The following is a 24,939-nucleotide window of genomic DNA, read 5'->3' as shown; positions in this document are numbered from 1 at the left end:
TTTTTTTTTTTCTCATTTGTGATTTTTGCGGCAGAACCGCAGCATTTCTGCAACAGAGGAGCGGCGATTCCACAGAATACATTGACATGCGACTTAAAAAGCCAAAAAGTCACACTGCAGGTCCATTTTTTTTGCAGCGTGTGGATGAGATTTGTTCATATCTCATCCACTCTGCTGCGACTGTAATACGCTGCGGATTTTACACAATAAAATGTGTTGCATAAAATCCACAGTGTTCATGCCTAGTGTGTTCCTACCCTAAGGCCGGATTTACACAAGCGTGTGCTTTTTGCGCGCGCAAAAACGTGGCGTTTTGCGCTTGCAAAAGGTCCATAACAGCTCCGTGTGTCAGCAGCGTATGATGCGTGGCTGCGTGATTTCCGCGCAGCCGCCATCATTATGACACTCTGTTTGTATGTTTGTAGCACGTGGTGCTTTTCTGTTTTCATTCATAGTTTATACGGCTGCGGAAGCGCTGGGCGTGATTTTCACGCACCCATTGACTTCAATGGGTGCGTGATGCGCGAACAATGCACAAATATCGGACATGTCGTGAGTTTTACGCAGCGGACTCGAGCTGCGTGAAAATCACTGACAGTCTGCACGGCCCCATAGAGTAACATAGGTCCGTGCAAGGCGCGTGAAAATCACACACGTTTCACGGACGTATTACACGTTCGTCTGAATAAGCCCTAACAATAAGGCCCAGTTCAGAGTTTTTGGGCCTTGATATTGACTCGGACACTGCGTCAGAATCAGCACCAAAAAACTTCCAAAACCGCCTCCCATTGATTTAATCTGAAATCAATGGGAGCCAGTCGCGGAAAAAAGAAAAAGCAGCACGTCCTTTCTTGCCGCGGTTCTGCCTCTGACCTCCCATCGAAATCAATGGGAGGCAGAAAATGCATTTTTCGCTGCGTTTTCTGTCTGCTGTCCTCAATCGCCGCAGGCAAAAAACGCGGCAAGATAGTGTGGGCAGTTCAAAATCTGCCTCAAAATTCGCTGCGCGGTTCCAGGCGGTCGCCGGTGCGCATGCGCGGGAGTTTGCGGGTGCGCGTGATCGGTCGCACGGGCGGCGGTGTTTGACGGCCCCCATGCTACCCAGGGCCGCCATCAGGGGGGTATTAGGGGTACTGATGTGAGAGGCCCGGCCAAACCTAATTGAAAGGGGGGCCCGCAGCTCATGACATTCTTTTGGTGAAAAAAACGGGCCCCATTGCAGGGGCCTGTTTTTTTTCTACCAAAGGCAAGTCGCGGCAGTTTGCCGGGCCCCCCTTTCAATTAGGTTTGGCCGGGCCTCTCACATCAGTACCCATAATACCCCCCCTGATGGCGGCCCTGGGTACCATGATATAGTACTGGACGGAGTACCGTTAACAGGCGGTGCCACGGTAGGGGGGCCCAGAAAATGTAGCTGTAGGGGGCCCTGAAATTCCTGATGGCGGCCCTGATGAAGGGTGTCCACATACATATAATGTACAATATGTCAACACTGTGGATATTGATTAGCTGCCATGGTCACATGTCAAAATGAAACATCATTGTGCACAAAGCACTTTGCAGCATTGTGAACAAACAGCATGTCGAGGACCTTTTTCTTCTCTATGAAGGAGCCGCCTCGATGGCACAATTGCCAGAGACATTAAAACCTGAAGTTCTCAGTCGTGCGACCTGCATGACCATCACCCCAGGTTTCGTTACACTGTTCTCCCTGTCCTCTAACGTTCGTCAACAGTTCTGAGGGGTCACAACTACTGACAGATTCCTTTTAAGGTGTTAGTTTTTAATGAGTGCATGATGGCTTCCCAAAACCCTTTCTGCCAGAGGCACCACTTATAGCTCCTGGGTACCAAAGCAAAATCTGTATCTGGAATCCGCCACCTACCATGTGTCATTTCTAATACTTGTGTCTTCTTAGGTGGCAGCGGGGCCTCTGGGCCCCCTAAGGCACCAGGGCTTAGATGATACTGCTACCTTTGTTTCCGGCAATGTCTGCCTGATCTGAGACGGAGGCTCCTAATGGAGTTTCCAACATAGATGTAAACAGATGGAATTGTCTGACATTCAATTGAGTTATTTAAAGGAAGCTTTGCAAAACTTCAATTTTCAACTCTAGGAACACTATGGAATTTATTCATTGACAGAACTATATGAGGGGGGGGGGGAACTTAAGACATTTGTGGAACTGAGCGAAGCATATACAGTGAAGGAAATAAGTATTTGATCCCTTGCTGATTTTGTAAGTTTGCCCACTGTCAAAGACATGAACAGTCTAGAATTTTTAGGCTAGGTTAATTTTACCAGTGAGAGATAGATTATATAAAAAAAAAAAACAGAAAATCACATTGTCAAAATTATATATATTTATTTGCATTGTGCACAGAGAAATAAGTATTTGATCCCCTACCAACCATTAAGAGTTCAGCCTCCTCCAGACCAGTTACACGCTCCAAATCAACTTGGTGCCTGCATTAAAGACAGCTGTCTTACATGGTCACCTGTATAATAGACTCCTGTCCACAGACTCAATGTATCAGTCTGACTCTAACCTCTACAACATGGGCAAGACCAAAGAGCTTTCTAAGGATGTCAGGGACAAGATCATAGACCTGCACGAGGCTGGAATGGGCTACAAAACCATAAGTAAGACGCTGGGTGAGAAGGAAACAACTGTTGGTGCAATAGTAAGAAAATGGAAGACATACAAAATGACTGCCAATCGACATCGATCTGGGGCTCCATGCAAAATCTCACCTCGTCAGGTATCCTTGATCCTGAGGAAGGTGAGAGCTCAGCCGAAAACTACACGGGGGGAACTTGTTAATGATCTCAAGGCAGCTGGGACCACAGTCACCAAGAAAACAATTGGTAACACATTACGCCGTAATGGATTAAAATCCTGCAGTGCCCGCAAGGTCCCCCTGCTCAAGAAGGCACATGTACAGGCCCGTCTGAAGTTTGCAAATGAACATCTGGATGATTCTGAGAGTGATTGGGAGAAGGTGCTGTGGTCAGATGAGACTAAAATTGAGCTCTTTGGCATTAACTCAACTCGCCGTGTTTGGAGGAAGAGAAATGCTGCCTATGACCCAAAGAACACCGTCCCCACTGTCAAGCATGGAGGTGAAAACATTATGTTTTGGGGTGTTTCTCTGCTAAGCACAGGACTACTTCACCGCATCAATGGGAGAATGGATGGAGCCATGTACCGTCAAATCCTGAGTGACAACCTCCTTCCCTCCACCAGGACATTAAAAATGGCTCGTGGCTGGGTCTTTCAGCACGACAATGACCCAAAACATACAGCCAAGGCAACAAAGGAGTGGCTCTAAAAGAAGCACATTAAGGTCATGGAGTGGCCTAGCCAGTCTCCAGACCTTAATCCCATTGAAAACTTATGGAGGGATCGGAAGATCCGAGTTGCCAAGCGACAGCCTCGAAATCTTAATGATTTACAGATGATCTGCAAAGAGGAGTGGGCCAAAATTCCATCTAACATGTGTGCAAACCTCATCATCAACTACAAAAAACGTCTGACTGCTGTGCTTGCCAACAAGGGGTTTGCCACCAAGTATTAAGCCTTGTTTGCCAAAGGGATCAAATACTTATTTCTCTGTGCACAATGCAAATAAATATATATAATTTTGACAATGTGATTTTCTGTTTGTTTTTTTATATAATCTATCTCTCACTGGTAAAATTAACCCAGCCTAAAAATTCTAGACTGTTCATGTCTTTGACAGTGGGCAAACGTACAAAATCAGCAAGGGATCAAATACTTATTTCCTTCACTGTAACATACCACATTCACAGATCTTTTACCATCTAAGACTTCACTCCCTTTTAAAGGGTTGTGGAATAATTGCGAAAATAAGAGCAGCTAGAATTACATTTCAGGGGTATAGTGGATACTTTCACTCGGGTCAAAAAAACAAAGTAGGCATTTCTGCTATTTATAGAGATATTATTGATTTTAAGGTGCAGGGGCAGCTCACCTACATGCTGAGTTGGGAGAATGAGTTTAAAAAGAGCTATCCATTGAAAGTCTGACATCAGGCAATAATACAATGAAATAAGTATTTCTATTGTATTAATTACATAGAAGTCACAAGAAACATACAACTAAGGTGGCATCTGTCTCCATTGAAACGAAAAAATTATGTATCCAAAATATCAGGGTAAGTTTCAGAGAAAATGCAATGTAAAGGGAATCTTAAACAGATATGGTGGGAATGTCCCACAGTTAGGCTGGGTTCACACGAGCATGTTACGTCCGTAATGGACGGACGTATTTCGGCCGGAAGTCCCGGACCGAACTCAGTGCAGGGAGCCGTACTCCTACCATCGTAGTTATGTATGACGCTAGGAGTCCCTGCCTCTCCGTGGAACTACTGTCCCGTACTGAAAACATGATTACAGTGCGGGACAGTTGTCCAGCAGCGAGGCAGGGACTCCTAGCATCGTACATAACTATGATGCTAAGAGCCCGGCTCCCTGCACTGAGTTCGGTCCGGGACTTCCGGCCGAAATACGTCCGTCCATTACGGACGTTAATGTGCTCGTGTGGACCCAGCCTTACACATTTTTGGAAAGAGATTTTCAGTCGAATATCTCAAATTTGTAAGCGAAATATTTCTCCAACACCGGAGTTGGCGATTTTAAATATATTTTTTGAAAATATCTCTTTGGAGTGCAGATGGATAGCTAATCAGATTCTTATTGCTGCATGATCACTTATAGCTTCTAATTGGAAAGGAGATACAATTTTGAATATTCCAATGGTAATTGGTAAAGTGAACCTGTGCTATACCTATGAAGTGTGTTTAGCAGAAAGTGGAATACTAAATACTCAACTAACTACTAGAAAATGGGCTAGATGGCCATCATTGAGGGACTTAGAGTCTGGACTACGAAATAGTTTATATTTTTATTATGGCTTATGGCCCTTTTTTCCTTTTTTTTTCTTTCTATTATGAATTTTTTTTTCTTTTGGGGGTCATGGGTGTTGGTTTATGGGAAATATTTGAGAGCATTTTTATGCTATTGTAATGTACTTCTTATTTTGGTAATATTGAGAATATGAATAAAGTGTTTTTAGGAAGATGTGAACAGAGCCTAACGTGTATCTCTGTGTATACCAGTTGCTAGTGGAGTCTTGGTCATCGTTGTACACACAGATCGAATTGCCATAAATTTTTTATCTAATGGCCTCAATTATCAAAACTGTCTATCAGAAAAACTGTACTTGATGCCTATAGCAACCAATCACATTTAGTACTGTTAATGAAAATGTTCATTATCTGTGTAAAAAACATGATTTTATTTCTTTTTACACCCAAGTATGGCTCTATTCACATTGTGAGTGGAGTGTGTGTTCGACATATGCACAGGAAAAGCTGATGGCATGTAAGCTGAGTGTATCCATAGAACACCAAAGAACTGATGGGTGGGGAGCAACCTGCATCGCATTCCTATACAATTAGTCACCGCGAAAAAACGGATATTGGGAGGCAATACATCATTTTAACATGGCATTCTATGGAATGTGCTGTATGTAACAAAGGGCAAGGGTGAACATAGCCTAAGATAAACAAATACTACTAATATCAACATATAGTATGGACATTTGAGCTAAATGCTATGTGTCGGATTAAAAGATATTTTTATTTTACTGTCCACTTTTTTTTCAGTGTGCGTTTTGATTACTCTGGCAAGAGTTTGTCCCATAAAATTAAATAGGATCCATTGACAGATCCACCATTTTCACAAAAGTATAATGCAAAAATAAAAAAAACACTAGTGTGGAGGTGCCATTATTCTGCATGATTGAAGAATCAAAGTGGTACTTTAAGAAGTTGGGCCTGTATGAAAACGAGTGCAAACAAGACCTAGAGGTGTTTTTTCATTTCAGTTTCTATTTTTGGTCTGAAAATGAAAACAGTGATCAGATACCTTTACATCCTGTCTACACTATTTTTCCACAAATGAGGCCTATTGTAACTTAAACCTAAACCTAAATAACAAATAAAACGTATGTCTAAATACAGTACCTGGACATGTAGTGAGCGAAGACTAGCAGGAAGGGGAACAGGTATGTAATCCAGTTTGTTGTTTGAAAGGTACAGGAATTGCAGATGTGTAAGGTCGTAAAAAAAGTAAAAGATAAACAAACTTTCACTATGTGTGTATATATATTGTATGTACATTATATAATCTAATTTAATGCAAGTAGCAGGTAGCAAGAGGAAGAGATTGAAAAAAAAATGTATGCAGCTATATAGACTTATTGTAGAGTAGGTCACCTTAAAGGACTTGGTCTGAATTCCAGAACTTTGAAGCTGATTGTATTGGACATTCAGTCTAACAAGACTTGATGGCAACTCAGGCAAACGCTTGAGTTGGATCTCAGATAGGATGAGTTCCTTTAGGGTTGGCAGCAGGTGAAAAGCATCATCATCAATCTCATCTAGAAAGTTACTTGAGAGATCCACATGCTTCAGTTTGTCTATAAAGAGGGGAATTATAAGGTCATGGATAAAACTGTATTCGTCATAAATCTACATGCGTATATGTAACAGAATATATTTGCTTCTTGATTACATAGCAGAAATGAACTATCGTTTAAAAGCCAGTGTGTCACTTTGGCCTTAATCACACAAGAGCATCCGATTTACATCTGCAAAAAAAAGGACCGGTTTCATACATATGAATGACTGTACTGCGACCGTGTGTCCGTTTTTCACATCCGTATGTCATTGGATTTTCTCATCTGCAAACAATGGAAGTAGGTCTAGTTTTGTCAGTTTTGTCACAATTTTGTCCCAACTCGCTAAAAACACCCACAGGAAGGTCACAGGACCACCATTTTGTATTGCTTTTACAGCATAGAGAGCTTATTTTTTTCTGCATCGCTTAGCAATGGATCAGTGAAAAATGGACAGCACATGAATTCCCAGCAATGGGGGGAACTCATTACGTTTTCTACACCAGTTTTATAGTATGAAAGTAATAAAAATGGCACAAAAGTCGCAAATCTGCAGCAAAAATTGTGACTTTTGTGTCATTTGTACCTCTCATTGCATTCTTCTAAAAAGTGGGCAGTGCTTAGTGGAAGGGGCGTGGCCACTCACAGCCGACAAATTCTACACAGCCGCAAATCTACACCAGCTCATGTCTGGCGCAGATTTCACATTCTGGCGCACTGACGACCAGAGATGCACCTATATTATTAAGAAGCGTGTGCTTCTTAATAAATGAGGTGCATTTTACTCCAACTTTTTTTTATATTAAAACTGGCTTATGAAATGGCAGTCTTAATAAATTCCCCCCTTAGGGTATGTTCACACTCCAGCCTCCGTTACGGCTGAAATTACGGAGCTGTTTTCAGGAGAAAACAGCTCCGTAATTTCAGACGTAATGGCAAGTGCAGGCGCTTTTAGCTGCGTCTATTACGGATGTAATTGGAGCTGTTTTTCCATGGAGTCAAGGGAAAACAGCTCCAATTACGTCTCAAGAAGTGACAGGTACTTCTTTGACGTGGGCGTCGTTTTTAATGACCGTCGGCACAGAACATCGTAAAACCCATTCAAATGAATGGGCAGATGTGTGCCGACGCTTTGGAGCCGTATTTTCGGACGTAATTTGGGGCTAAAACGCCCGAATTATGTCCGTAAATAGTGTGTGTGAACCCAGCCTTAGACTTCAATGGGTGAGTCCGGTTTGCAAAAACTGGCATGCTGCCATTTTCTCGCAATGGACACATACTCTGTTGAATAAAGAACTAATTTGACTTGCATTGGTCAGTGTATTGTTACTTTAATTTAGTAAACCATACAGTTGTGCAGTATTTAATATTTCTTATCTTTAGGAGATGCTATTGTAAAATGTATTTCCTTGCCACTCTTAAAGAGGTATTTGATAAGAGAGAGAAAAGCACGTCCTCGCCCAATATATATATATATATATATATATATATATATATATATATATATATATACATATATTTATACATATATATATATATATATATATATATATATGATTATCAGGATTGTGCCTTTTATGGCTGGAGTTCACACGGGGCGGATACACTGTGCAATAGCACGCAGCATATCTGCCCTGTGTGCCGCAGGGAATTCCGGGTGAATAATCGCACCAAACTGTGGTGCAGTTTTATGGCCGGAATGTCCGCTGACATCTCATCCCAGGAGACGGCTGCATCCTATGATTGGCTGCAGCGGCGGTCACATGGGATGAAGCATCATCCAAGGAGGCCGACCCTCTGACGTCACCCAGGTAGGCCACCTGGGATGACGTTTCATCCATGTGACCGCCGTTACAGCCTGTGAGTGCTTGAAAAAACTCCTAATGTTGGACTGAAACGTCGCACCGCTGTATGTTGGCTTGAATAAATCACAGTTTTTTTTCATTCATCCTGTTGGAGTGCTGCAAGATTTATTTCATCTGAATATTGATACAGTCCTAGGATCTGGACTGCTTGCTGGCACCCGTTCACATATGTAAGCTTTCTCTCATTGAGATTGAGTGCTGCTGCTTTCTCTGTTTGAATATATATATATATATATATATATATATATATATATATATATATATATATATATATATATATATATATATATTCCTATTACTCTATGTACACAAGCTCAAGAGTCTATAGAATTGTGAACTGTGGAATTACATACCAAGTTCTGCAAAGTTTTTGGATTGGACGTGACTAATCTTGTTATATCGGGCATACAAGTAGGTAGTCTCCTTTGGTAAAGGAGGGAGAGTTGTCAGATCCACATCATCACAATAAACAGATGTACCGAGACATACACATACAAGGCAAGTTGGAAGACCTACATTTAAGGGGGAAAAAATAATGATATGCTAAGTACCTGATTAAATTAGAACATGAAAGTTTAAGCGTGGAAGGAACATTTTATGTAAATAGATTTATTTTATTTTTTTACAAAGCTATATAAATGTTTTTCATTCAGTAATTCTCGTATTGCAAAAAAATAAATAAAAAATTCAGTCTACTATTAGATTGTTTCTCTAAGGCCCCATGCACACGGCCGTGCCCGTAATCACAGTCCGTGATTACGGGCACGACCGGCGGATAGACACTCATTTGCGGGTCATGCTCCAATATAATGTACAGGAGTATATTTTTTGCAAAGGCTTTCTACGGCACGGCCACCTTCCTGTAAATATACGGGAAAGTGTCTAGTGGTCACTTTCCTACTTGCTCGCACCAGATCTGTTCTCTTTGCTAAGAGGAAGCTTTGTCACATGGATCTCATGAAACTTCTGGCTCCTGCACTAAACTTTTTGATGCAGGAAGGAGGTAATTGACAAGCTGTTACCCAGTAGCTGTTTCAAAAACGAATTGGAGAAAGCAGCTATAATTGGAGTTCTTCTATACTTACATGCTATACTTCCATACTTCCATGCTCACATTAGGGGCAAATCTTGATGACTATTTCTTGAAATGGGTAAATGCCCTTGCACTTCACGATTCAAGAAGGGGAAAAGATCGACAAGGCTCTCCTCCTGAGGTGCTTGCTGCATGTCTCTGACAGGGGCTTTGTGGGGGGCAGAAGGGGAGACAAAGTAGGTGGCAGGAGCTCTCTGGGGGGCATCGGGGAGGCAGTAAGTGGCAGAGACAATGTGAAGACGGTAGGTGGCAGGAGTTCTGTGAGGAGTAAAGGGTGGGCAGTAGGAAGCAAAAGCTCTATTAGGGGCAAATGGGGACAGTAGGTGGCATGGGGTCTGTGTGGGGGCTAGGGTGCAGGTGCTTTGTGAAATGAGGAAGAATGGAGGAAACAGAAGGTGGTTCTGTGGTGAGAGGTGGGGCAAGGGGAAACAAAGCAGCAGGGTCTCTGTGGGTATGTGAGATAAGATGGAGAGTAGGTGGCAGGGGCTCTTTGCTCAGACTGAGGAAGTGACCATGCTTCACTACATTTTATTTTGACAATTAAAATTTGACTAAAGCTCTACCTACCGCTGCTCACTCCTGAATGTTCCTCTGGATTCCTGCCGCTACAGTCTGCCTTAAGTCTCTGTCCCTCTGTCCGCCCCCCCCCCCCCCCGCCCCAGGCAGCATATCATGTCACTGTAAGGAGTAGGGGAGAAGAGGGGGCAAGCACTGAGATGCTTGTTCAGCTCGGGGACCCTGTTTTACTTAAGTAGGGAGAGCTAGGTGGCCCTGCAGGGCCCGGTAAGGCCTTATCATAAGAACTTATAATTGTAATCCTCTTAGGTCCCCTTCTTTAATATGCCATGTTGATGGCCCTTACATTTACTGCACGAACAGTCTATTTAAACAGCCAATGGGAAGCCCTCGGCATGTATGGGACATTTTCATCTAATATGCACACTGGAGAATTCTAACAGGTATTGATGTCTTCTGTCAGGACAGATATGTGGCCTACCTCACTGAATCTATGCCATTTATTTGTCATGTGGTTTCGTAGTCAGGAGCCACAAACAAAAAAAAGAAAGAGTGATGCAATTCCAGTAATTAAAAATATAGGCTGCAAAAGCAAGCTGTGGATGGGCATTATAAAGATGCACACCTGTTACAGGCAGATGCTGCATGTGTTATTGAAGTGCAGATGCAAAATTGTGTTTTTCATTAACCCCTTCAGGACGCAGCCTGTTTTGGCCTTGTGGCACAGCCGATTTTTTCAAATCTGACATGTGTTACTTTATGTGGTAATAACTCCGGAATGCTTTTGCCTATCCAAGCGATTCTGAGACTGTTTACTCGTGACATATTGGACTTTATGATAGTGGAAAAATTTGGTTGATAAATTCAATATTTATTCGTGAAAAACACCAAAATTTAGAGAAAATTAGCAAAAATTAGCATTTTTCTAAATTTAAATGTATCTGCTTGTAAAACCGATAGTAATACCACACAAAATAGTCACTAGTTACCATTTCCCATATGTGTACTTTATATTTGCATCGTTCGTTTGAACATCCTTTTATTTTTCTAGGACGTTACAAGGCTTAGAACTTTAGCAGCAATTTCTCACATTTTCAAGAAAATTTCAAAAGGCGATTTTTACAAGGACCAGTTCAGTTCTGAAGTGGTTTTGAGGGCCTTATATATTAGAATACCCCAATAAATTACCCCATTTTAAAAACTGCACCCCTCAAAGTATTCAAAACAGCATTCAGAAAGTATTTTAACCCTTTTGGCGTTTCACAGGAAATAAAGCAAAGTAGGGGGGAAATTTACAAATTTCTCTTTTTTTAGCCGAAATTCATTTGTAATAAAAAAAATTGTGTAACACAGAAGGTTTTACCAGAGAAATACAACTCAATATTTATTGCCCAGGTCCTGCAGTTTTTAGGAATATCCCACATGTGGCCCTAGTGCCCTAATGGACAGAAACACCGGCCTCAGAAGCAAAGGAGCACCTAGTGGATTTTGGGGCCTGCTTATTTTTAGATTATATTTTAGGCACCATGTCGAGTTTGAAGAGGTCTTGTGGTGCCAAAACACTGGAAACTCCCCAAAAGTGACCCCATTTTGGAAACTAGACCCCTCAAGGAATTTATCTAGGGGTATAGTTAGCACTTTGACCCCACGGGTATTTTGCTATATTTATTGGAGTTAGTCTGTGAAAATGAAAATCTTCTTTTTTTCTGAAATAACATAGACATTTTTTATATTTACAAGGAATAAAGAAGAAAATTCACCCCAACATTTGTAAAGCATCTTCTCCCGATTACGGAAATACCCCATATGTGGTAATAAACTGCTGTTTGGACCCACGGCAGCGCTCAGAAGGGAGGGAGCGCCATTTGGATTTTGGAGAGCAGATTTTGCTGGATTGGTTTTTGTGCCATGTTGCGATTGCAACGCCCTGGAGGGACCAAAACAGTGGAAACACCCCAAAAGTGACCCCATTTTGGAAACTATACCCCTTAAGGAATTTTTCTAGGGGTATAGCAAGCATTTATACCACACAGGTCTTTTGCAGAATTTAGTAGAATTAGGCCGTGAAAATGAATATAAACATTTTTGTCCACTAAAATGTTGAATTTTTTCATTTTCACAAGGGATAAAGGAGAAAAAGTCACCCTAAATTTGTAACGCAATCGCTCTTGAGTATGACAATACCCCACATGTGGTAATAATTAATTTTTTTAATAGAAATTAATTAACCTTTGCAGGACTGATCCTTTTTTGCTTTTCCATTTTAGTTTTTCACTCCCCGCCTTCCAAACGCCATAACTTTTTTACTTTTCCATGAATTGAGCGGTGTGAGGGCTTATTTTTGGCAGGACAAGCTGTAGTTTTTATTGGTACCATTTTTTGGTAGATGCAAATTTTTTATCACTTTTTATTACATTTAATCTAGAGCTTTGGTGGCCAAAAACAGTGATTTTGGCGTTTTAAATTCTTTATTTCTTACGGCGTTCATAATGCGCTATAAATGACAATTTTACTTTATTCTGTGGGTCGGTACGATTACGGCGATACCATATGTATATAGTTTTTTTTATGTTTTGCAGTGTTTGCACAATAAAATCACTTCTTTATAAAATAATTTATTTTCTGTGTCACCATATTCTGAGAGCCTTAACTGTTTTATTTTTCAGTCAAAAAAGCGGTGTAAGGGCTTGTTTTTTGCGGGAAAGGTTGTAGTTTTTATTGGTATTATTTTCGGGTACATGCGGCTTTTTGATCACTTTTTATTCTATATTTTGGGAGGGGTGGTGACCAAAAAATTGTGATTCTGGTATTGTTTTTAGTTTGTTTTTTTTGCGGCGTTCACCGTGCGGTAAAAATAACATTATAGTTTTATAGATTGGGTCGTTATAAACGCGGTGATACCAAATATGTGTACTGTTTTTTAACGGTTTAATTTTTTTCCTATAATAAGAGACTTATTATAGGAACATTTTTTTTTTGTTTTTACACTTTTGTAAAACATTTTTATTAACTTTTTTTTATTTTTTATTTACTTTTTACACTTTCTTTTTTTACCTGCAGCTCTGATTGCTGCTAGGTAGTGTAACGTATTCCAACTGTCAGTGTGACGTCACAGTCACTCTAACAGTTAGTCTACGAGGACCAGCCAGAGGCTGATCCTCATAGGCTTGCATACATGGCAGACCCGGGGGCCGTTGTCTGGCCCCCGGGTGCCATCACAAGCATCAGCAGCCCCCACAATTGCATGGGGGCTGCTGATGTGCTATAAACCCTGTACATGCGGAGATCGCAATCGAGCCCCGCATGTAACGGGTTAATTGCCGAAATCAGCAGCAATGAGCCGCTGATCGGCAACTAGTGGAGTGTCAGCTGTCAGGGACAGCTGACCTCCCGGTTCCTGATGCACACTGTCGCCGACACTGTCACAGACACTGCCATCGACAGTGTGCATCGCGAACGGCAGTGACGTCCTGTCACTCTGACAGGAAGTCTATCAGGAGGCTGATCCTGATAGGCTTCCGTACATGGCAGGCACGGAGGCCATTACTTGGCCTCCGATCGCCATGCTAGCCATCTGCAAACCTCACGATTTCATCGTGAGGTCTGCCGATGAGCTAGAAACCCCTGAATGCGGTGTTTGCAATCGATCATCGCAATCAAGTGGTTAATTGCCGGAATCAGCGGAAATAAGCCGCTGATCGGCATACAGTGGAGTGTCAGCTGTCAGGGACAGTGTGCACCGGGAACCACGCAGTAACTGTACATCCCTGTGCCTTAAGACACTGGCCACATGGACGTACAGTTGCGTCCTGGTGCGCCTAGGGGTTAAAACTTTTCATCAACATAGTATTTACACTGGTGATGAGGACTACATATAGTAAGTTTATTGATAAAAGTGCAGGCTTTTAGAGGATTAGATACTGTACTGACCTTGTTTAGTCAAAGATTCAAAGATGTCGGGTTCAGCTAGCTTTGTTGCAATGGGAGCAAGTGTGGTAATTTTTGGTTCTTGGTTTGTTGCTAGCTTTGTCTTCTTATGCTTAGGAGCAAGAGTAGCTACTTCAATCTATGAGGGATCAGAATAGAGAACTGAAATTATGACAAACAAAATAGTGGCTTGCATTATAATGTTGGATTATGTAATAATAATAATAATAATAATAATTCTTTATATAGAGCCAACAGAATTATGCAGCACTTTACAATTGATGAAGCAAAAACATGTAAAATGACACACAATGAAAGCAAAGTAAAAAACAATGAGACTACAGGAGAGAGGTCCCTGCCCCTAAAAGCTTACAATCGAAAAGGAATAGGAGGAGTGACGCAATAGCTACATGTTGCTTATTTTATCCAGGGACCTGCACCCTTGTATTGGCAATGGCAATATAAATAAAGTTGCATGAAACCAGTAACCCATCAATTATTTCAATCAACACAGATATAAAGAGCACAGTGATGCGACAAGGGTAGCAAGTAGTGGATATAGGAGAGTAAAGGCTCTATTACACGGCCCAATGATTCATATAAACGCTTGTTCCCGTACATTGCCTTGTGTAATCAGGGCAACGATCAGCTGATGAATAAGCAAACGCTCGTTCACCGGCTGAACTGCTCTTTTATGCAGCATTAAAAATCATTGTTGTAGGCATCACATCCGCCGACATGATGAAAATATATGACCACGAACAATTGGAGTAACGGGTGCAGCACTTGAGATTTATAGGTTGTAATAAGCGAATATGAGAGGTGTAGTTCATTGGCTGAGTGAAAAGCATTAGTGGGTTGACAGATGGAGAATAAAGCATAATTGTATGACCGTGCATCAATGTGATGAGCTTTGTAGACTAGTATTTAGAATTTTGAATGTAATCCTAGAAGAGAAAGGTAACCCCATTCACATATGTATGTCCAAAGATCCTCTTTTGTTTCTGTTCCCTGCCAGGGGGAAACTAATGCCAGAACTGATCCCTTGCTTTGCTATGTGGGCAGTTTTGACATCTGATGCATCAGTTGTGATGCTGGACCCTCCCTGCACCAGACAGGGTGCAAGCAGAATTGTCATGCTATTGACACTTGACTGATATTTGTGAACCCAGCCCAACCTGTGTAATAGGTTATATACTGGATGATTGGCTTATGCCTACAAAGCAGATACAATCTGAAACCCACTAACTGACCATACATGCTATTATGTGTTCAGAAGTATCAGAAAGTGATTATCATATGAGAACATGCTTGGTCCAAATATAAATTTTATGTTCTCTAACTACAGAGATAAATTCAGTGACTATATAGATTCTATCTATCATCTATCTATCTATCTATCTATCTATCTATTTATCTATCATGTGCTTGAAAATCAAATCAGAGGTTTTGTTACTTGATGCACATGCCATGAGTTATGATTTGCTTTTGTGTGACCTCAAGCGGGATATGGGCAAGCAAGGTGAAAACAACGTATTGACAAAATACCATGTCATCAAATACATACATTGCAAGTAATAAAAATATATTCTCCTTTAGGCATCATGCAGATTTTCATCCTTAATTACACAATACGTAATTTCACAATTCGTAATTACGGATGACATTGCGAACCCATTCATTTATATTGGCCACGAACACCTTTCATTATATATACGGATGTGTGTCCATGCCTGAGAAATGATCCACAAATTATAGGACATGTCCTATTCTTGTCCGCCATTGCGGCAAGGTCTCACCCATAGAAGTATTTCCGTAGCCGTCGCATCTGTATTTGCGGTCAGCAAAATTACTTTCGCTCGTGTGCATGAGACCTTAGGAGCTGTCTATCTACACCTGTATTAATCTTTCACTGCCAATATTTTGCTTTTATATATACAGTCTGGATTACGGAACAGTTTAGAACATTTTAATGAGTCTACTAATTCTCAGTTTATAGAATATTGTTTAAAAGAGGTCCTGTCCCCTGTGGGTTTCATAAAAGGGTATGTTTTTGTAAGGATAGAAAAACACAATAATTTTGCGCTCCCTAGGCTAGTAAGCTTTCTCATTTAACTTAATTATATAACAGTTTAGTACCCTATAAGGATGTGTTGCCATGTCCCAGACTCACTGCGTAACGTCCAAAGGGGTTGTGGATCCACAGGGCTACTCCACCGTAACGGAGTAGCTGCTGGCGAGACAGGCGTTAAACAGTCACATGTAAATGGTACCTTGGTGGCAGCTGGGTACAGTCAAATTGCAAGTAGTTGAAGCAAGCTGGTGCCAGATTACTGGAAGCAGGCTGGTGTCGGATTACTGGAAGCGGCCACAGGATAACGACTGGTCACGGACAAAGGATACTGGCTGGTCATGGACACAGGATACCGACTGGTCATGGACACAGGCCCTTTAAGAGACTGCCGTAGCGCACGTGCGCACCCTGCAGGCATTGACTTCTGTGCCTGACACAGCTCAGAGCTCGCCGGAGTCCTGGAGGAGGCGGGCGCCGGTGAGCACAGTCCAGCTGGCGGCCGCGACTGCCAGCAGGAGGGGAACATCGGCGGTCAGCAGCCACTACATACGATTCATAGTTCAATAGATTTTAGTTCCTTTCCTCCTGAATTATGATAGCTTTTCCTAACAAAATATTTGCTCTTCAGGGTTGAGGAGTCAAAAGATGCAGGGCTGCTATTTAGTTGGTCAGGGAAGACAAATCCCAAGTTTCCATCAATGACCAACAGCTCTCCAGTGTGAGAATCTTATACGAATGCTTCCTATATACCAGTTTACTGGACTCTTAGGCCTCATGCACAAACTTATTTTTTTTCCTCCTGTAAATACTGGCGTAAATACGGGTCCTTGGTCACACGTATTCGACCTGTATTGCACCAGTATTTACGGACAAGTGCCCGTAAATACGGGTCCGGTGTCACCAGTATTCCACCCGTATTTACGGGCACGTTTTCGCTGCAAAATTGCACTGCACTAATCAGTGCAGGATAGAGAGAAGGGGCAGCCCTTTCTGTAGTAAAAGTAAAAGAAATTCACACTTACCCGTGTGAAGGATGGTTTATTTTCTTATATTCTCTGTATGAAATTACATTATGAATGATCAAGCAGGATGCAGAATTACTAAGATATGTATTATGTGAAAGTGATTATGATAATGTTTAAATGATTTAGTTTCGTGCAGCAGCCATCTTGTCTGGAGTTCCCATCTTGGTTCTTTTGTAGTGTATAGGAAAGTCATTGTTCCTTTAATACAAGTAATGTTGATTTGGTATGTTTTATCTTTGACCTTGGTTCCCATGCGAAGCTTGTAGAGAAGGAACAGGGAGTGAGAAGGGAGGGCCAAAATATGTGTGTGAAGAGTCTCCCAAGAGAGATAAGGCCACCTGCAAACCTAATGTGTGAAGAATTATAATGATGTATCTGGGATGTATCTTATTGTATGCTTTTTACTGAATAACAAATATTGTCATATTGTCTCTGATTGTTTAACCTCAAGCCTACACCCCTTCTGAATTTCAGTATTATAGTTTGAGTTTGGAAATAAACCTTCAGAGGAGTATTTTGAGCATATCAGCAGCGTCTGTGTGTTTTCTTCTCCTCTCTCGATATATATCGGTGAAATATCCTAATTGGGATACTAAATAATGGGGCCTGGCCTGAGAGTCTGTTTGGACTCGTATAAATTTCAGTCTAATATATTTTGAGCCATTGATTTCCACGACACCCGGTCGTTGTCTTGGTGACGCGTCCCTCTTTCGACATCCAGCCCGCCCTCCCTGGTTGACGCGGCAGTCCATGTGACCACTGTAGCCTGTGATTGGCCTGTGATTGGCTGCAGCGGTCACATGGGCTGAAACGTCATCCCGGGAGGCCGGACTGGAGGAAGAAGCAGGGAGTTCTGGGTAAGTATGAACTTCTATTTTTTTTACACGTTGATCTATATTGTGATCGGTAGTGACTGTCCAGGGTGCTGAAAGAGTTACTGCTGATCATTTAACTCTTTCAGCACCCTGGACAGTGACTATCCCCTGACGTCGCCTAGCAATGCTCCAGTAATTACGGGTGCACACACATAGTCACCCGTAATTGCGGAAGCCCCATAGACTTACCGTTATTACGGCCTGAAATAGGACATGTTCTATATTTTTCAACGGCACGGGCACCTTCCCATAACCATACGGGGAGGTACCCATGGCCAATATAAGTCTATGGGCCCGTAATTATGGCCCATAATTACGGGCGTTTTTACGTTCGTGTGCATGGGGCCTTAGGAGTGTAAAATGTTGGAGGATTTGAATATTAGGTTAACAGCAATTAACCTATAGAAATGGGAACATTTACCGCTACTGAAACTAAATAGTTTTAGAAGTCACCAAGTCCTATGACTATATAAAAGCACAAGGTCATAGACTAAATGCATTTATACATAGTTAGATTGGTTGAAAAAAGACACAGATCCATCAAGTTTAACCTTTCTCAATAAATTACACGTCATTCATTACTTGATTAATTATAACCCTCAATGCCATTTGTTAGTAAATAATCATCTAGCCTTTTTTAAATGCTGACGTAATATCTGACATTGCTACCTTTTTGGGTAGAGCATTCAAAGTTTGACCACTCTAACGGTAAAGAACCCTTTCCTATATTGATGTCTGAAGCGTCTTTCTTCCCCACACAATGAATGTCCCCATGTCCTTTGTAGAGTCCTTGGAAAAAGCAGATTATGTGCTAATAAAAAGAAAAAGTAACAAAGTTACGTTTTAAAGTACTAAAAGTTCAAAAAAAAACCTCTTTTCACTTTTTTTTCCCTAAATCAATGTTAAAAAAAAATTAACATAACTGGTATCGCCACGTCCGGAAAAGTCTGAACTATCAGAATATAGCATTGTTTAACCTGCTCCGTGAACGCCGTAAAAAAAAAATACATATATATAAAACACGCAAATTGCTGGGTTTTTAATCACCTTAGCACTCCAAAAAGTTGCATATACCCCGAAATGGTATCGGTGAAAACTACAGCTCGCCCTGCAAAATTTAAGCCCTCACATTACTAAATTGATGCAAAAAATAAAAAAGATATGGCTCTCAGAATATGATGACAAAAGCTTTTTTTAATTTATCAAATAGTTTTACTTTTTTTAGAAGGGTAAAACATAAAACTAAACATATCAATTTGGTATCACCGTAATCATATCAACCTGTAGAATAAGGTGAATATGTAGTTTTTACCGCCTGATGGACGCCGTAAAAACAAAACCCCAAAAAATATGGCGTAATCGCTATTTTTTGCCCATTTCACCCCACAATTAATTTTTCTTTGCCTCCCTGTACATTATGCGGTACAATAAATGGTGCCATGAAAAACTACAACTTGTCCCGCAAAAAACAAGCCCCATATGGCTATGTAGACGGAAAAAAAAAATAGCTTTTGGAAAGTGGGGAGGAAAAAGTTAAAGTGAAAATCCGAAAAATGGCTGAGAAGGGAAGGGGTTAACTAAAGGCTAGCATGTGTTGAATAGGCAGGAACCCAAGATCGTTCTTCTGGACCATACCCCTTCCAGTGTACCAATTACTTGAGAGTACCCCTGACCTTTCTGGAATCCACAATCCTCTGAATCGTAAACTTTATATCTCCTTCTACCTGAACAGCCCCCTGCATTTCTGAAAAAGTCTCCATTCTTGAGAAGAGATAGTGGAGCCCAACTGCATGGGCTCTTGTGCATCAGATGAAGGGACTACAGTGCAGGGAATGGGAGAGGCCATTGCTGATCTTTAATTTTTGTGCTCTCGTAGTCGTCAGTCCAGACATACAACAAGAGTCATAGTATCCTCTAAAGTCAAGGGCGGAGGGTAATTTATTAGGAGATCTTTTAAGGTTTCAGAAAGGCCTAATAGGAGTGGACCACGGCCGTTTTTAGAGCTGTTTTCAATAGAGTCTATGAGAAAACGGCTCCAAAAACGTCCCAAGAAGTTTCCTGCACTTCTTTTAACGAGCCGTATTTTGACAGCGACGCGTAAAATGACAGCTCGTCTGCATAGTACATCGTAAGACCCATTACAAGCAATGGGCAGATGTTTGCTGACGTATTGGAGCCGCTTTTTCAGGTGTAATTCGAGGCTTAAAATGCCTCCATTACATCTGAAAAGAGGTCATGTGACCATAGCCTTAGAGAGCGGGCCTGCGTTGCTAGAGGACGGTGCGGGAACAGGATCAGGTGACCATGTAATGTTTGTTTTTTAAGTTAAAGGGGTTGTCCACTACCAGACAACCGATTACCTATCCATCGGATAGGTCATCAGTATATCATCAGTGTGGGTCCGAAATCCGAACCCTGCACCGATCAGTCGCTCCGCTGGCCTGCAGGCACCGGATGTTATTGCCCATTATGCGATGTACGGAGCCGGAAGCAGTTGACTCCGTACATAGCATAGCGCCCGTGCTTCAGAACAGCAACTCTGCTCCTATTCACTTGAATTGTACTGCAGCTCAGCTGCAATTCCGTGGCCGGAGCCAACTGCTTCCGGCATGTACGGCCAATGCACGAAGGCAGCCAGAGTGGCTTAACGGTGAGGGGTCCAGATGTTGGACCCCCACAAATCATGTACTGATGACCTATCCGGTGGATAGATCATCAGTTGTACGATAGTGGACAATCCCTTTAACAGTGTGAGTGGCATTATCTACAGGGGCCTCTAACGGGCAATATCTGTAGTGTACAACCAATCTCTATAACTATAGTTCCAAATATCAAATAACAAAATGAGAAGTTCAATATCATTATTAACCCCTTCCCGCTATTGGGCGTGACTGTATGTCCAAAATCTAAGTGAGTTCCCGCATTCGGGCGTACAGTCACGCCCTGCAGATAAAGCGAGCACAGGAGCTGTGCGCGCTTTATCTTCAGCGGCTGTCAGCTGTTATACACAGCTGACATGCCGCTGCAATGGCTGCGATGGCAGTTACCGCCGGTCGCAGCCATTTAACCCCTTCAATGCGGCTGTCAATGACGTCCGCTGCATTGAAGTGGTTACAGAGGGAGGGAGCTATGGCCGTTACTAGGCTTCCTGGTTGCCAAGGTACGGTAGCCTATTAGGTCCTGCCCGAGGCAGGACCTAATACACTAACTGTCAAATGAAGAATGACAGTTACGATGCACTGCACTACATAAGTAGTGCAGTGCATCGTACCGGGGATCAGAAGACCAGATCTTCAAGTCCCCAGGTCAGTGTAAAAGAAAAAGTAAAAATTTTTTTAAAAATGTGAAAGAAAAATAAATGAATAAAAGTTAATAAATAATAAATAAATAATAAAAACAACACTTGCCCTGTTTCCCTGATCAACTCCTTTATTATTCGAAAAAAAATTAAAACATGAAAAAAAACGATACATAATAGGTATCGCTGCGTTCGGAATGGTCTGATCTATAAAAATATCACATTATTTTTACCGCACAGTGAACACTGTAAAAAATTTACATGAAAAACAATGACAGCATTTTATTTTTTGGTGGTCTTGTCTCAAAAAACATGTAATAAAAAGTGATCAAAAAGTTGCAAGTAACGCAAAATGGTACCAATAGAAACTACAGTTTGTCACGCATAAAACAAGCCATCCCTGATCAACTCCTTTATTATTAGAAAAAAAATTAAAACATGAAAAAAACGATACATAATAGGTATCGCTGCATTCGGAATGGTCTGATCTATAAAAATATCACATTATTTTTACCGCACAGTGAACACCGTAAAAAATTTTCATAAAAAACAATGACAGCATTTTATTTTTTGGTGGTCTTGTCTCAAAAAACATGTAATAAACTAAAAATATCAACTAAAAAATAAAAAAGTTATGGCTGTCAGAAAATGGCGACACTAAAACATGATTTTTTTAGAAAAGAGTATTTTTATTGTGGGAACGTAGTGAAATGTAAAAAAACAATATACATTTGGTGTCGCTGTAATCGTATCGCCCCGCAGAATAAAGTTAACATGTTGTTTATACTTCACGGTGAACACTGTAAGAAAAAAACAAAAAAGAAACGTGCTAGCATTGCTGTTTTTTGGTTTCCACATCTCCACAAAAAATGTAATAGTGATAAAAAAATTGCATGTACCCCAAAATGGAGCCAATAAAAATTACAGCTCGTTCCACAAAAAACGCGCCCTCACACAGCTCCGTCAACGGAAAAATAACATGTTATGACTCTCAAAACGCAATGATTCAAAATGATGGCCCAGACTCATTTTTAGGTCCAGTAGAATTTCACTAAATACCCCACATCATTTGCTGGACCCCACAGGTGGACCCCGTAGATGCAGCGGAGATGAGGAAACTTTAGGGCCTTGTGCGGCTTATAGGGCAAGTGAAGAAGTCAAAGATTAGGCAATACTGGAGCGCAGATATTTTGTATAATACCCAATAAACCCGGCCTGTGCATAAAGGATTGGTCCAAAGCGTACCACACCAATCCATGGATTATTCATTCACCCCATTATTACATCATCCTATTATGCCCTGATGTACTCCGCCCAGCTTACATATACCCTGATGTACTCTGCCCAGCTTACATATGCCCCCACATTATAAGCTGAAATACCACTAATGCACCAAGCAAAATCTGCGCTTCAAAAGCCAAATGGTGGTCCAACTGAGCCTGGCAGTGTACCCAAACGGAAATTTATGACCACATATGGGGTATTACTGAATTCTGGAGAACCCGCTTAACAATTTATGGGATGTGTGTCTACGGTGGTACAAGCTGGGCACAACACATTGGGCACTGAAATGGCATATCTGTGGAAAACAGCCATTTTCAATCTGCAACATCAATTGTTTACTCATTTTTGAAAAACACTTGTGCGGTCAAAATGCTCACTACACCCCTAGATCAATTCTTTGAGGGATCTAGTTTCCAAAATGGGGTAATTTTTCCGGAGTACCACTGTACTGGTACTATAGCTCAATGCAACATGGTGTCAAAAAACGAATCTTGTAAAATCTCCACTCCAAATACTAAATGGCGCTCCTTCCCTTTTAGAGCCTTGCTGTGTTTCCAAATAGCAGTTTATGACCACATGTGGGGTATTTCTGTACTCCGGAGTAGTTGCTTTACAAATGTTATGGTGCTTTTTCTCTTATTTGTTGAGAAAATGAAAAATTTTGAACTAATGCTTCGTGTTATTGGAAAATAATGTAATTTTTCATTTTCACTGCCTATTTTAATAAAATCTATGAGACACCTGTGGGGTCAAAATGCTCACTACACCCCTAGATGAATTCCTTAATGGGTGTAGTTTGCCAAATGGAGTCACTTTTGGGTAGTTTCCACTGTACTGGTACCCAAGGGGCTTTGCAAAAGCGACTTGGAGCAGAAAAACCAATCCAGCAAAATCCTCTCGCCAAATGGCGCTCCTTCCCTTCTGAGCCCTGATGTGTATTCATACAGTACTTTATTACCACATATGGGGTATTGCCATACTCTGGAGAAGTTGCTTTGCAAATGTTACGGTGCTTTTTCTCCTTTATTTGATGAGAAAATGAAACATTTTGTCCTAAAGTTACATCTTAGTGGAAAACAAATGTAATTTTTAATTTTTACTGCACAATTCTAATGAAATCTATGAAACACCTGGGGGGGGGGGTCAAAATGCTCACTACACCCCTAGATGAATTCCTCTTGGGGTGTAGTTTTCCAAATGGAGTCACTTTTGGGGGGTTTCCACTGTACTGGTACCTTTAGGAGCTTTACAAATGCGACATGGTGCCGAGAAATCAAACCAGCAAAATCAGTGCTCCAAAAACGAAATGGCGTGCCTTCCCTTCTGAGCCCTGATGCGTATTCATACAGTGGTTTATTACCACATATGGGGTATTTCCACACTCTGTAGAAGTTGCTTTACAAATGTTGGGGAGCTTTTCCTCATTTATTTGTTGAAAAAAATAAAAAGTCTGAGGTAAATCTTATTGAAAAATAATTTTCATTTTCACTGCCCAATTCTAATGAAATCTATGAAACACCTGTGTGGTCAAAATGATCACGACACCCCTAGATGAATTCCTATAGGGGTGTAGTTTCCCAAATGGAGTCACTTTTGGGGGGTTTCGTTTGTTTTTGCACCACAAGACCTCTTCTAACCTGACATGGTGCCTGAAATATAATTTAAGAAGAAGAAGGCCGAAAAATCCACTAGGTACTCCTTTGCTTCTGGGGCCTTTGTTTCAGACCAGTAGTGCACTAGGGCACATGTTGGATATTTCTAAAAACTACAGAATCAGGGCAATAAATATTCAGTTGTGTTTCACTTGTAAAAACCTTCGGTATTACAGGGAAAATGGATTAAAATGGAATTTCTGCAAAAAAAAATGAAATTTGCAAATTTCCCTTCCACTTTGCTTTAATTCCTGTGACACGCATAAAGGGTTTAGAAACTTTCTAAATGCTGTTTTGAATACTTTAAGGGGTGCAGTTTTTAAAATGGGGTGATTTGTGGGGGTTCCTAATATATAAGGCCCTCAAAGCTACTTCAGATCTGAACTGTTCCCTAAAAAATTAGCCTTTTCACATTTTCTTGAAAATATGAGAAAATGCTGCTAAAGTTCTAAGCCTTGTAACGTCCTAGAAAAATAAAAGGATGTTCAAAAAATGATGCAAACATAAAGTAGACATATGGGAAATGTTAACTAGTCACTATTTTGTGTGATATAACTATCTGTCTTACAAGCAGATACATTTGAATTTAGAAAAATGCTAATTTTTGCAAATTTTCGCGAAATTTTGGTGTTTTTCACAAATAAGTATTGAATTTATCGACCAAATTTTTTCACTAACATAAAGTACAATATGTCACGAGAAAACAATCTCAGAATCGCTTGGATAGGTAAAAGCATTCCAGAGTTATTACCACATAAAGTGACACGTCAGATTTAAAAAATGAGGCTGTGTCATATGGTCCAAAAGTGGCTGCGTCCTTAAAGAGGCTCTGTCACCAGATTTTGC

The 24,939-nt window shown here is 41.1% G+C and overlaps 1 protein-coding gene across 1 annotated transcript in view; it reads right to left on the bottom strand.

Annotated features, from left to right (window-relative positions):
* Positions 1–24,939, bottom strand: part of OPTC (opticin) — a 92,508-nt gene that overhangs the window by 45,251 nt on the left and 22,318 nt on the right. Inside the window, exons 2-5 of the mRNA XM_075850648.1 lie at positions 13,889–14,024; positions 8,703–8,861; positions 6,303–6,505; positions 6,051–6,146 (exon numbers count right to left, since the gene is read on the bottom strand). Of these exons, the coding sequence (XP_075706763.1) occupies positions 6,051–6,146; positions 6,303–6,505; positions 8,703–8,861; positions 13,889–14,024 (594 nt within the window). The remainder of the gene's footprint in view (positions 1–6,050; positions 6,147–6,302; positions 6,506–8,702; positions 8,862–13,888; positions 14,025–24,939) is intronic.

The sequence above is a fragment of the Rhinoderma darwinii genome, chromosome 2, assembly GCF_050947455.1.
Source record: "Rhinoderma darwinii isolate aRhiDar2 chromosome 2, aRhiDar2.hap1, whole genome shotgun sequence".
Classification (NCBI taxonomy): domain Eukaryota; kingdom Metazoa; phylum Chordata; class Amphibia; order Anura; family Rhinodermatidae; genus Rhinoderma; species Rhinoderma darwinii.
The sequence above is the reverse complement of the archived record's forward strand: the minus strand, read 5'-3'. Positions and strand labels throughout refer to the sequence as shown.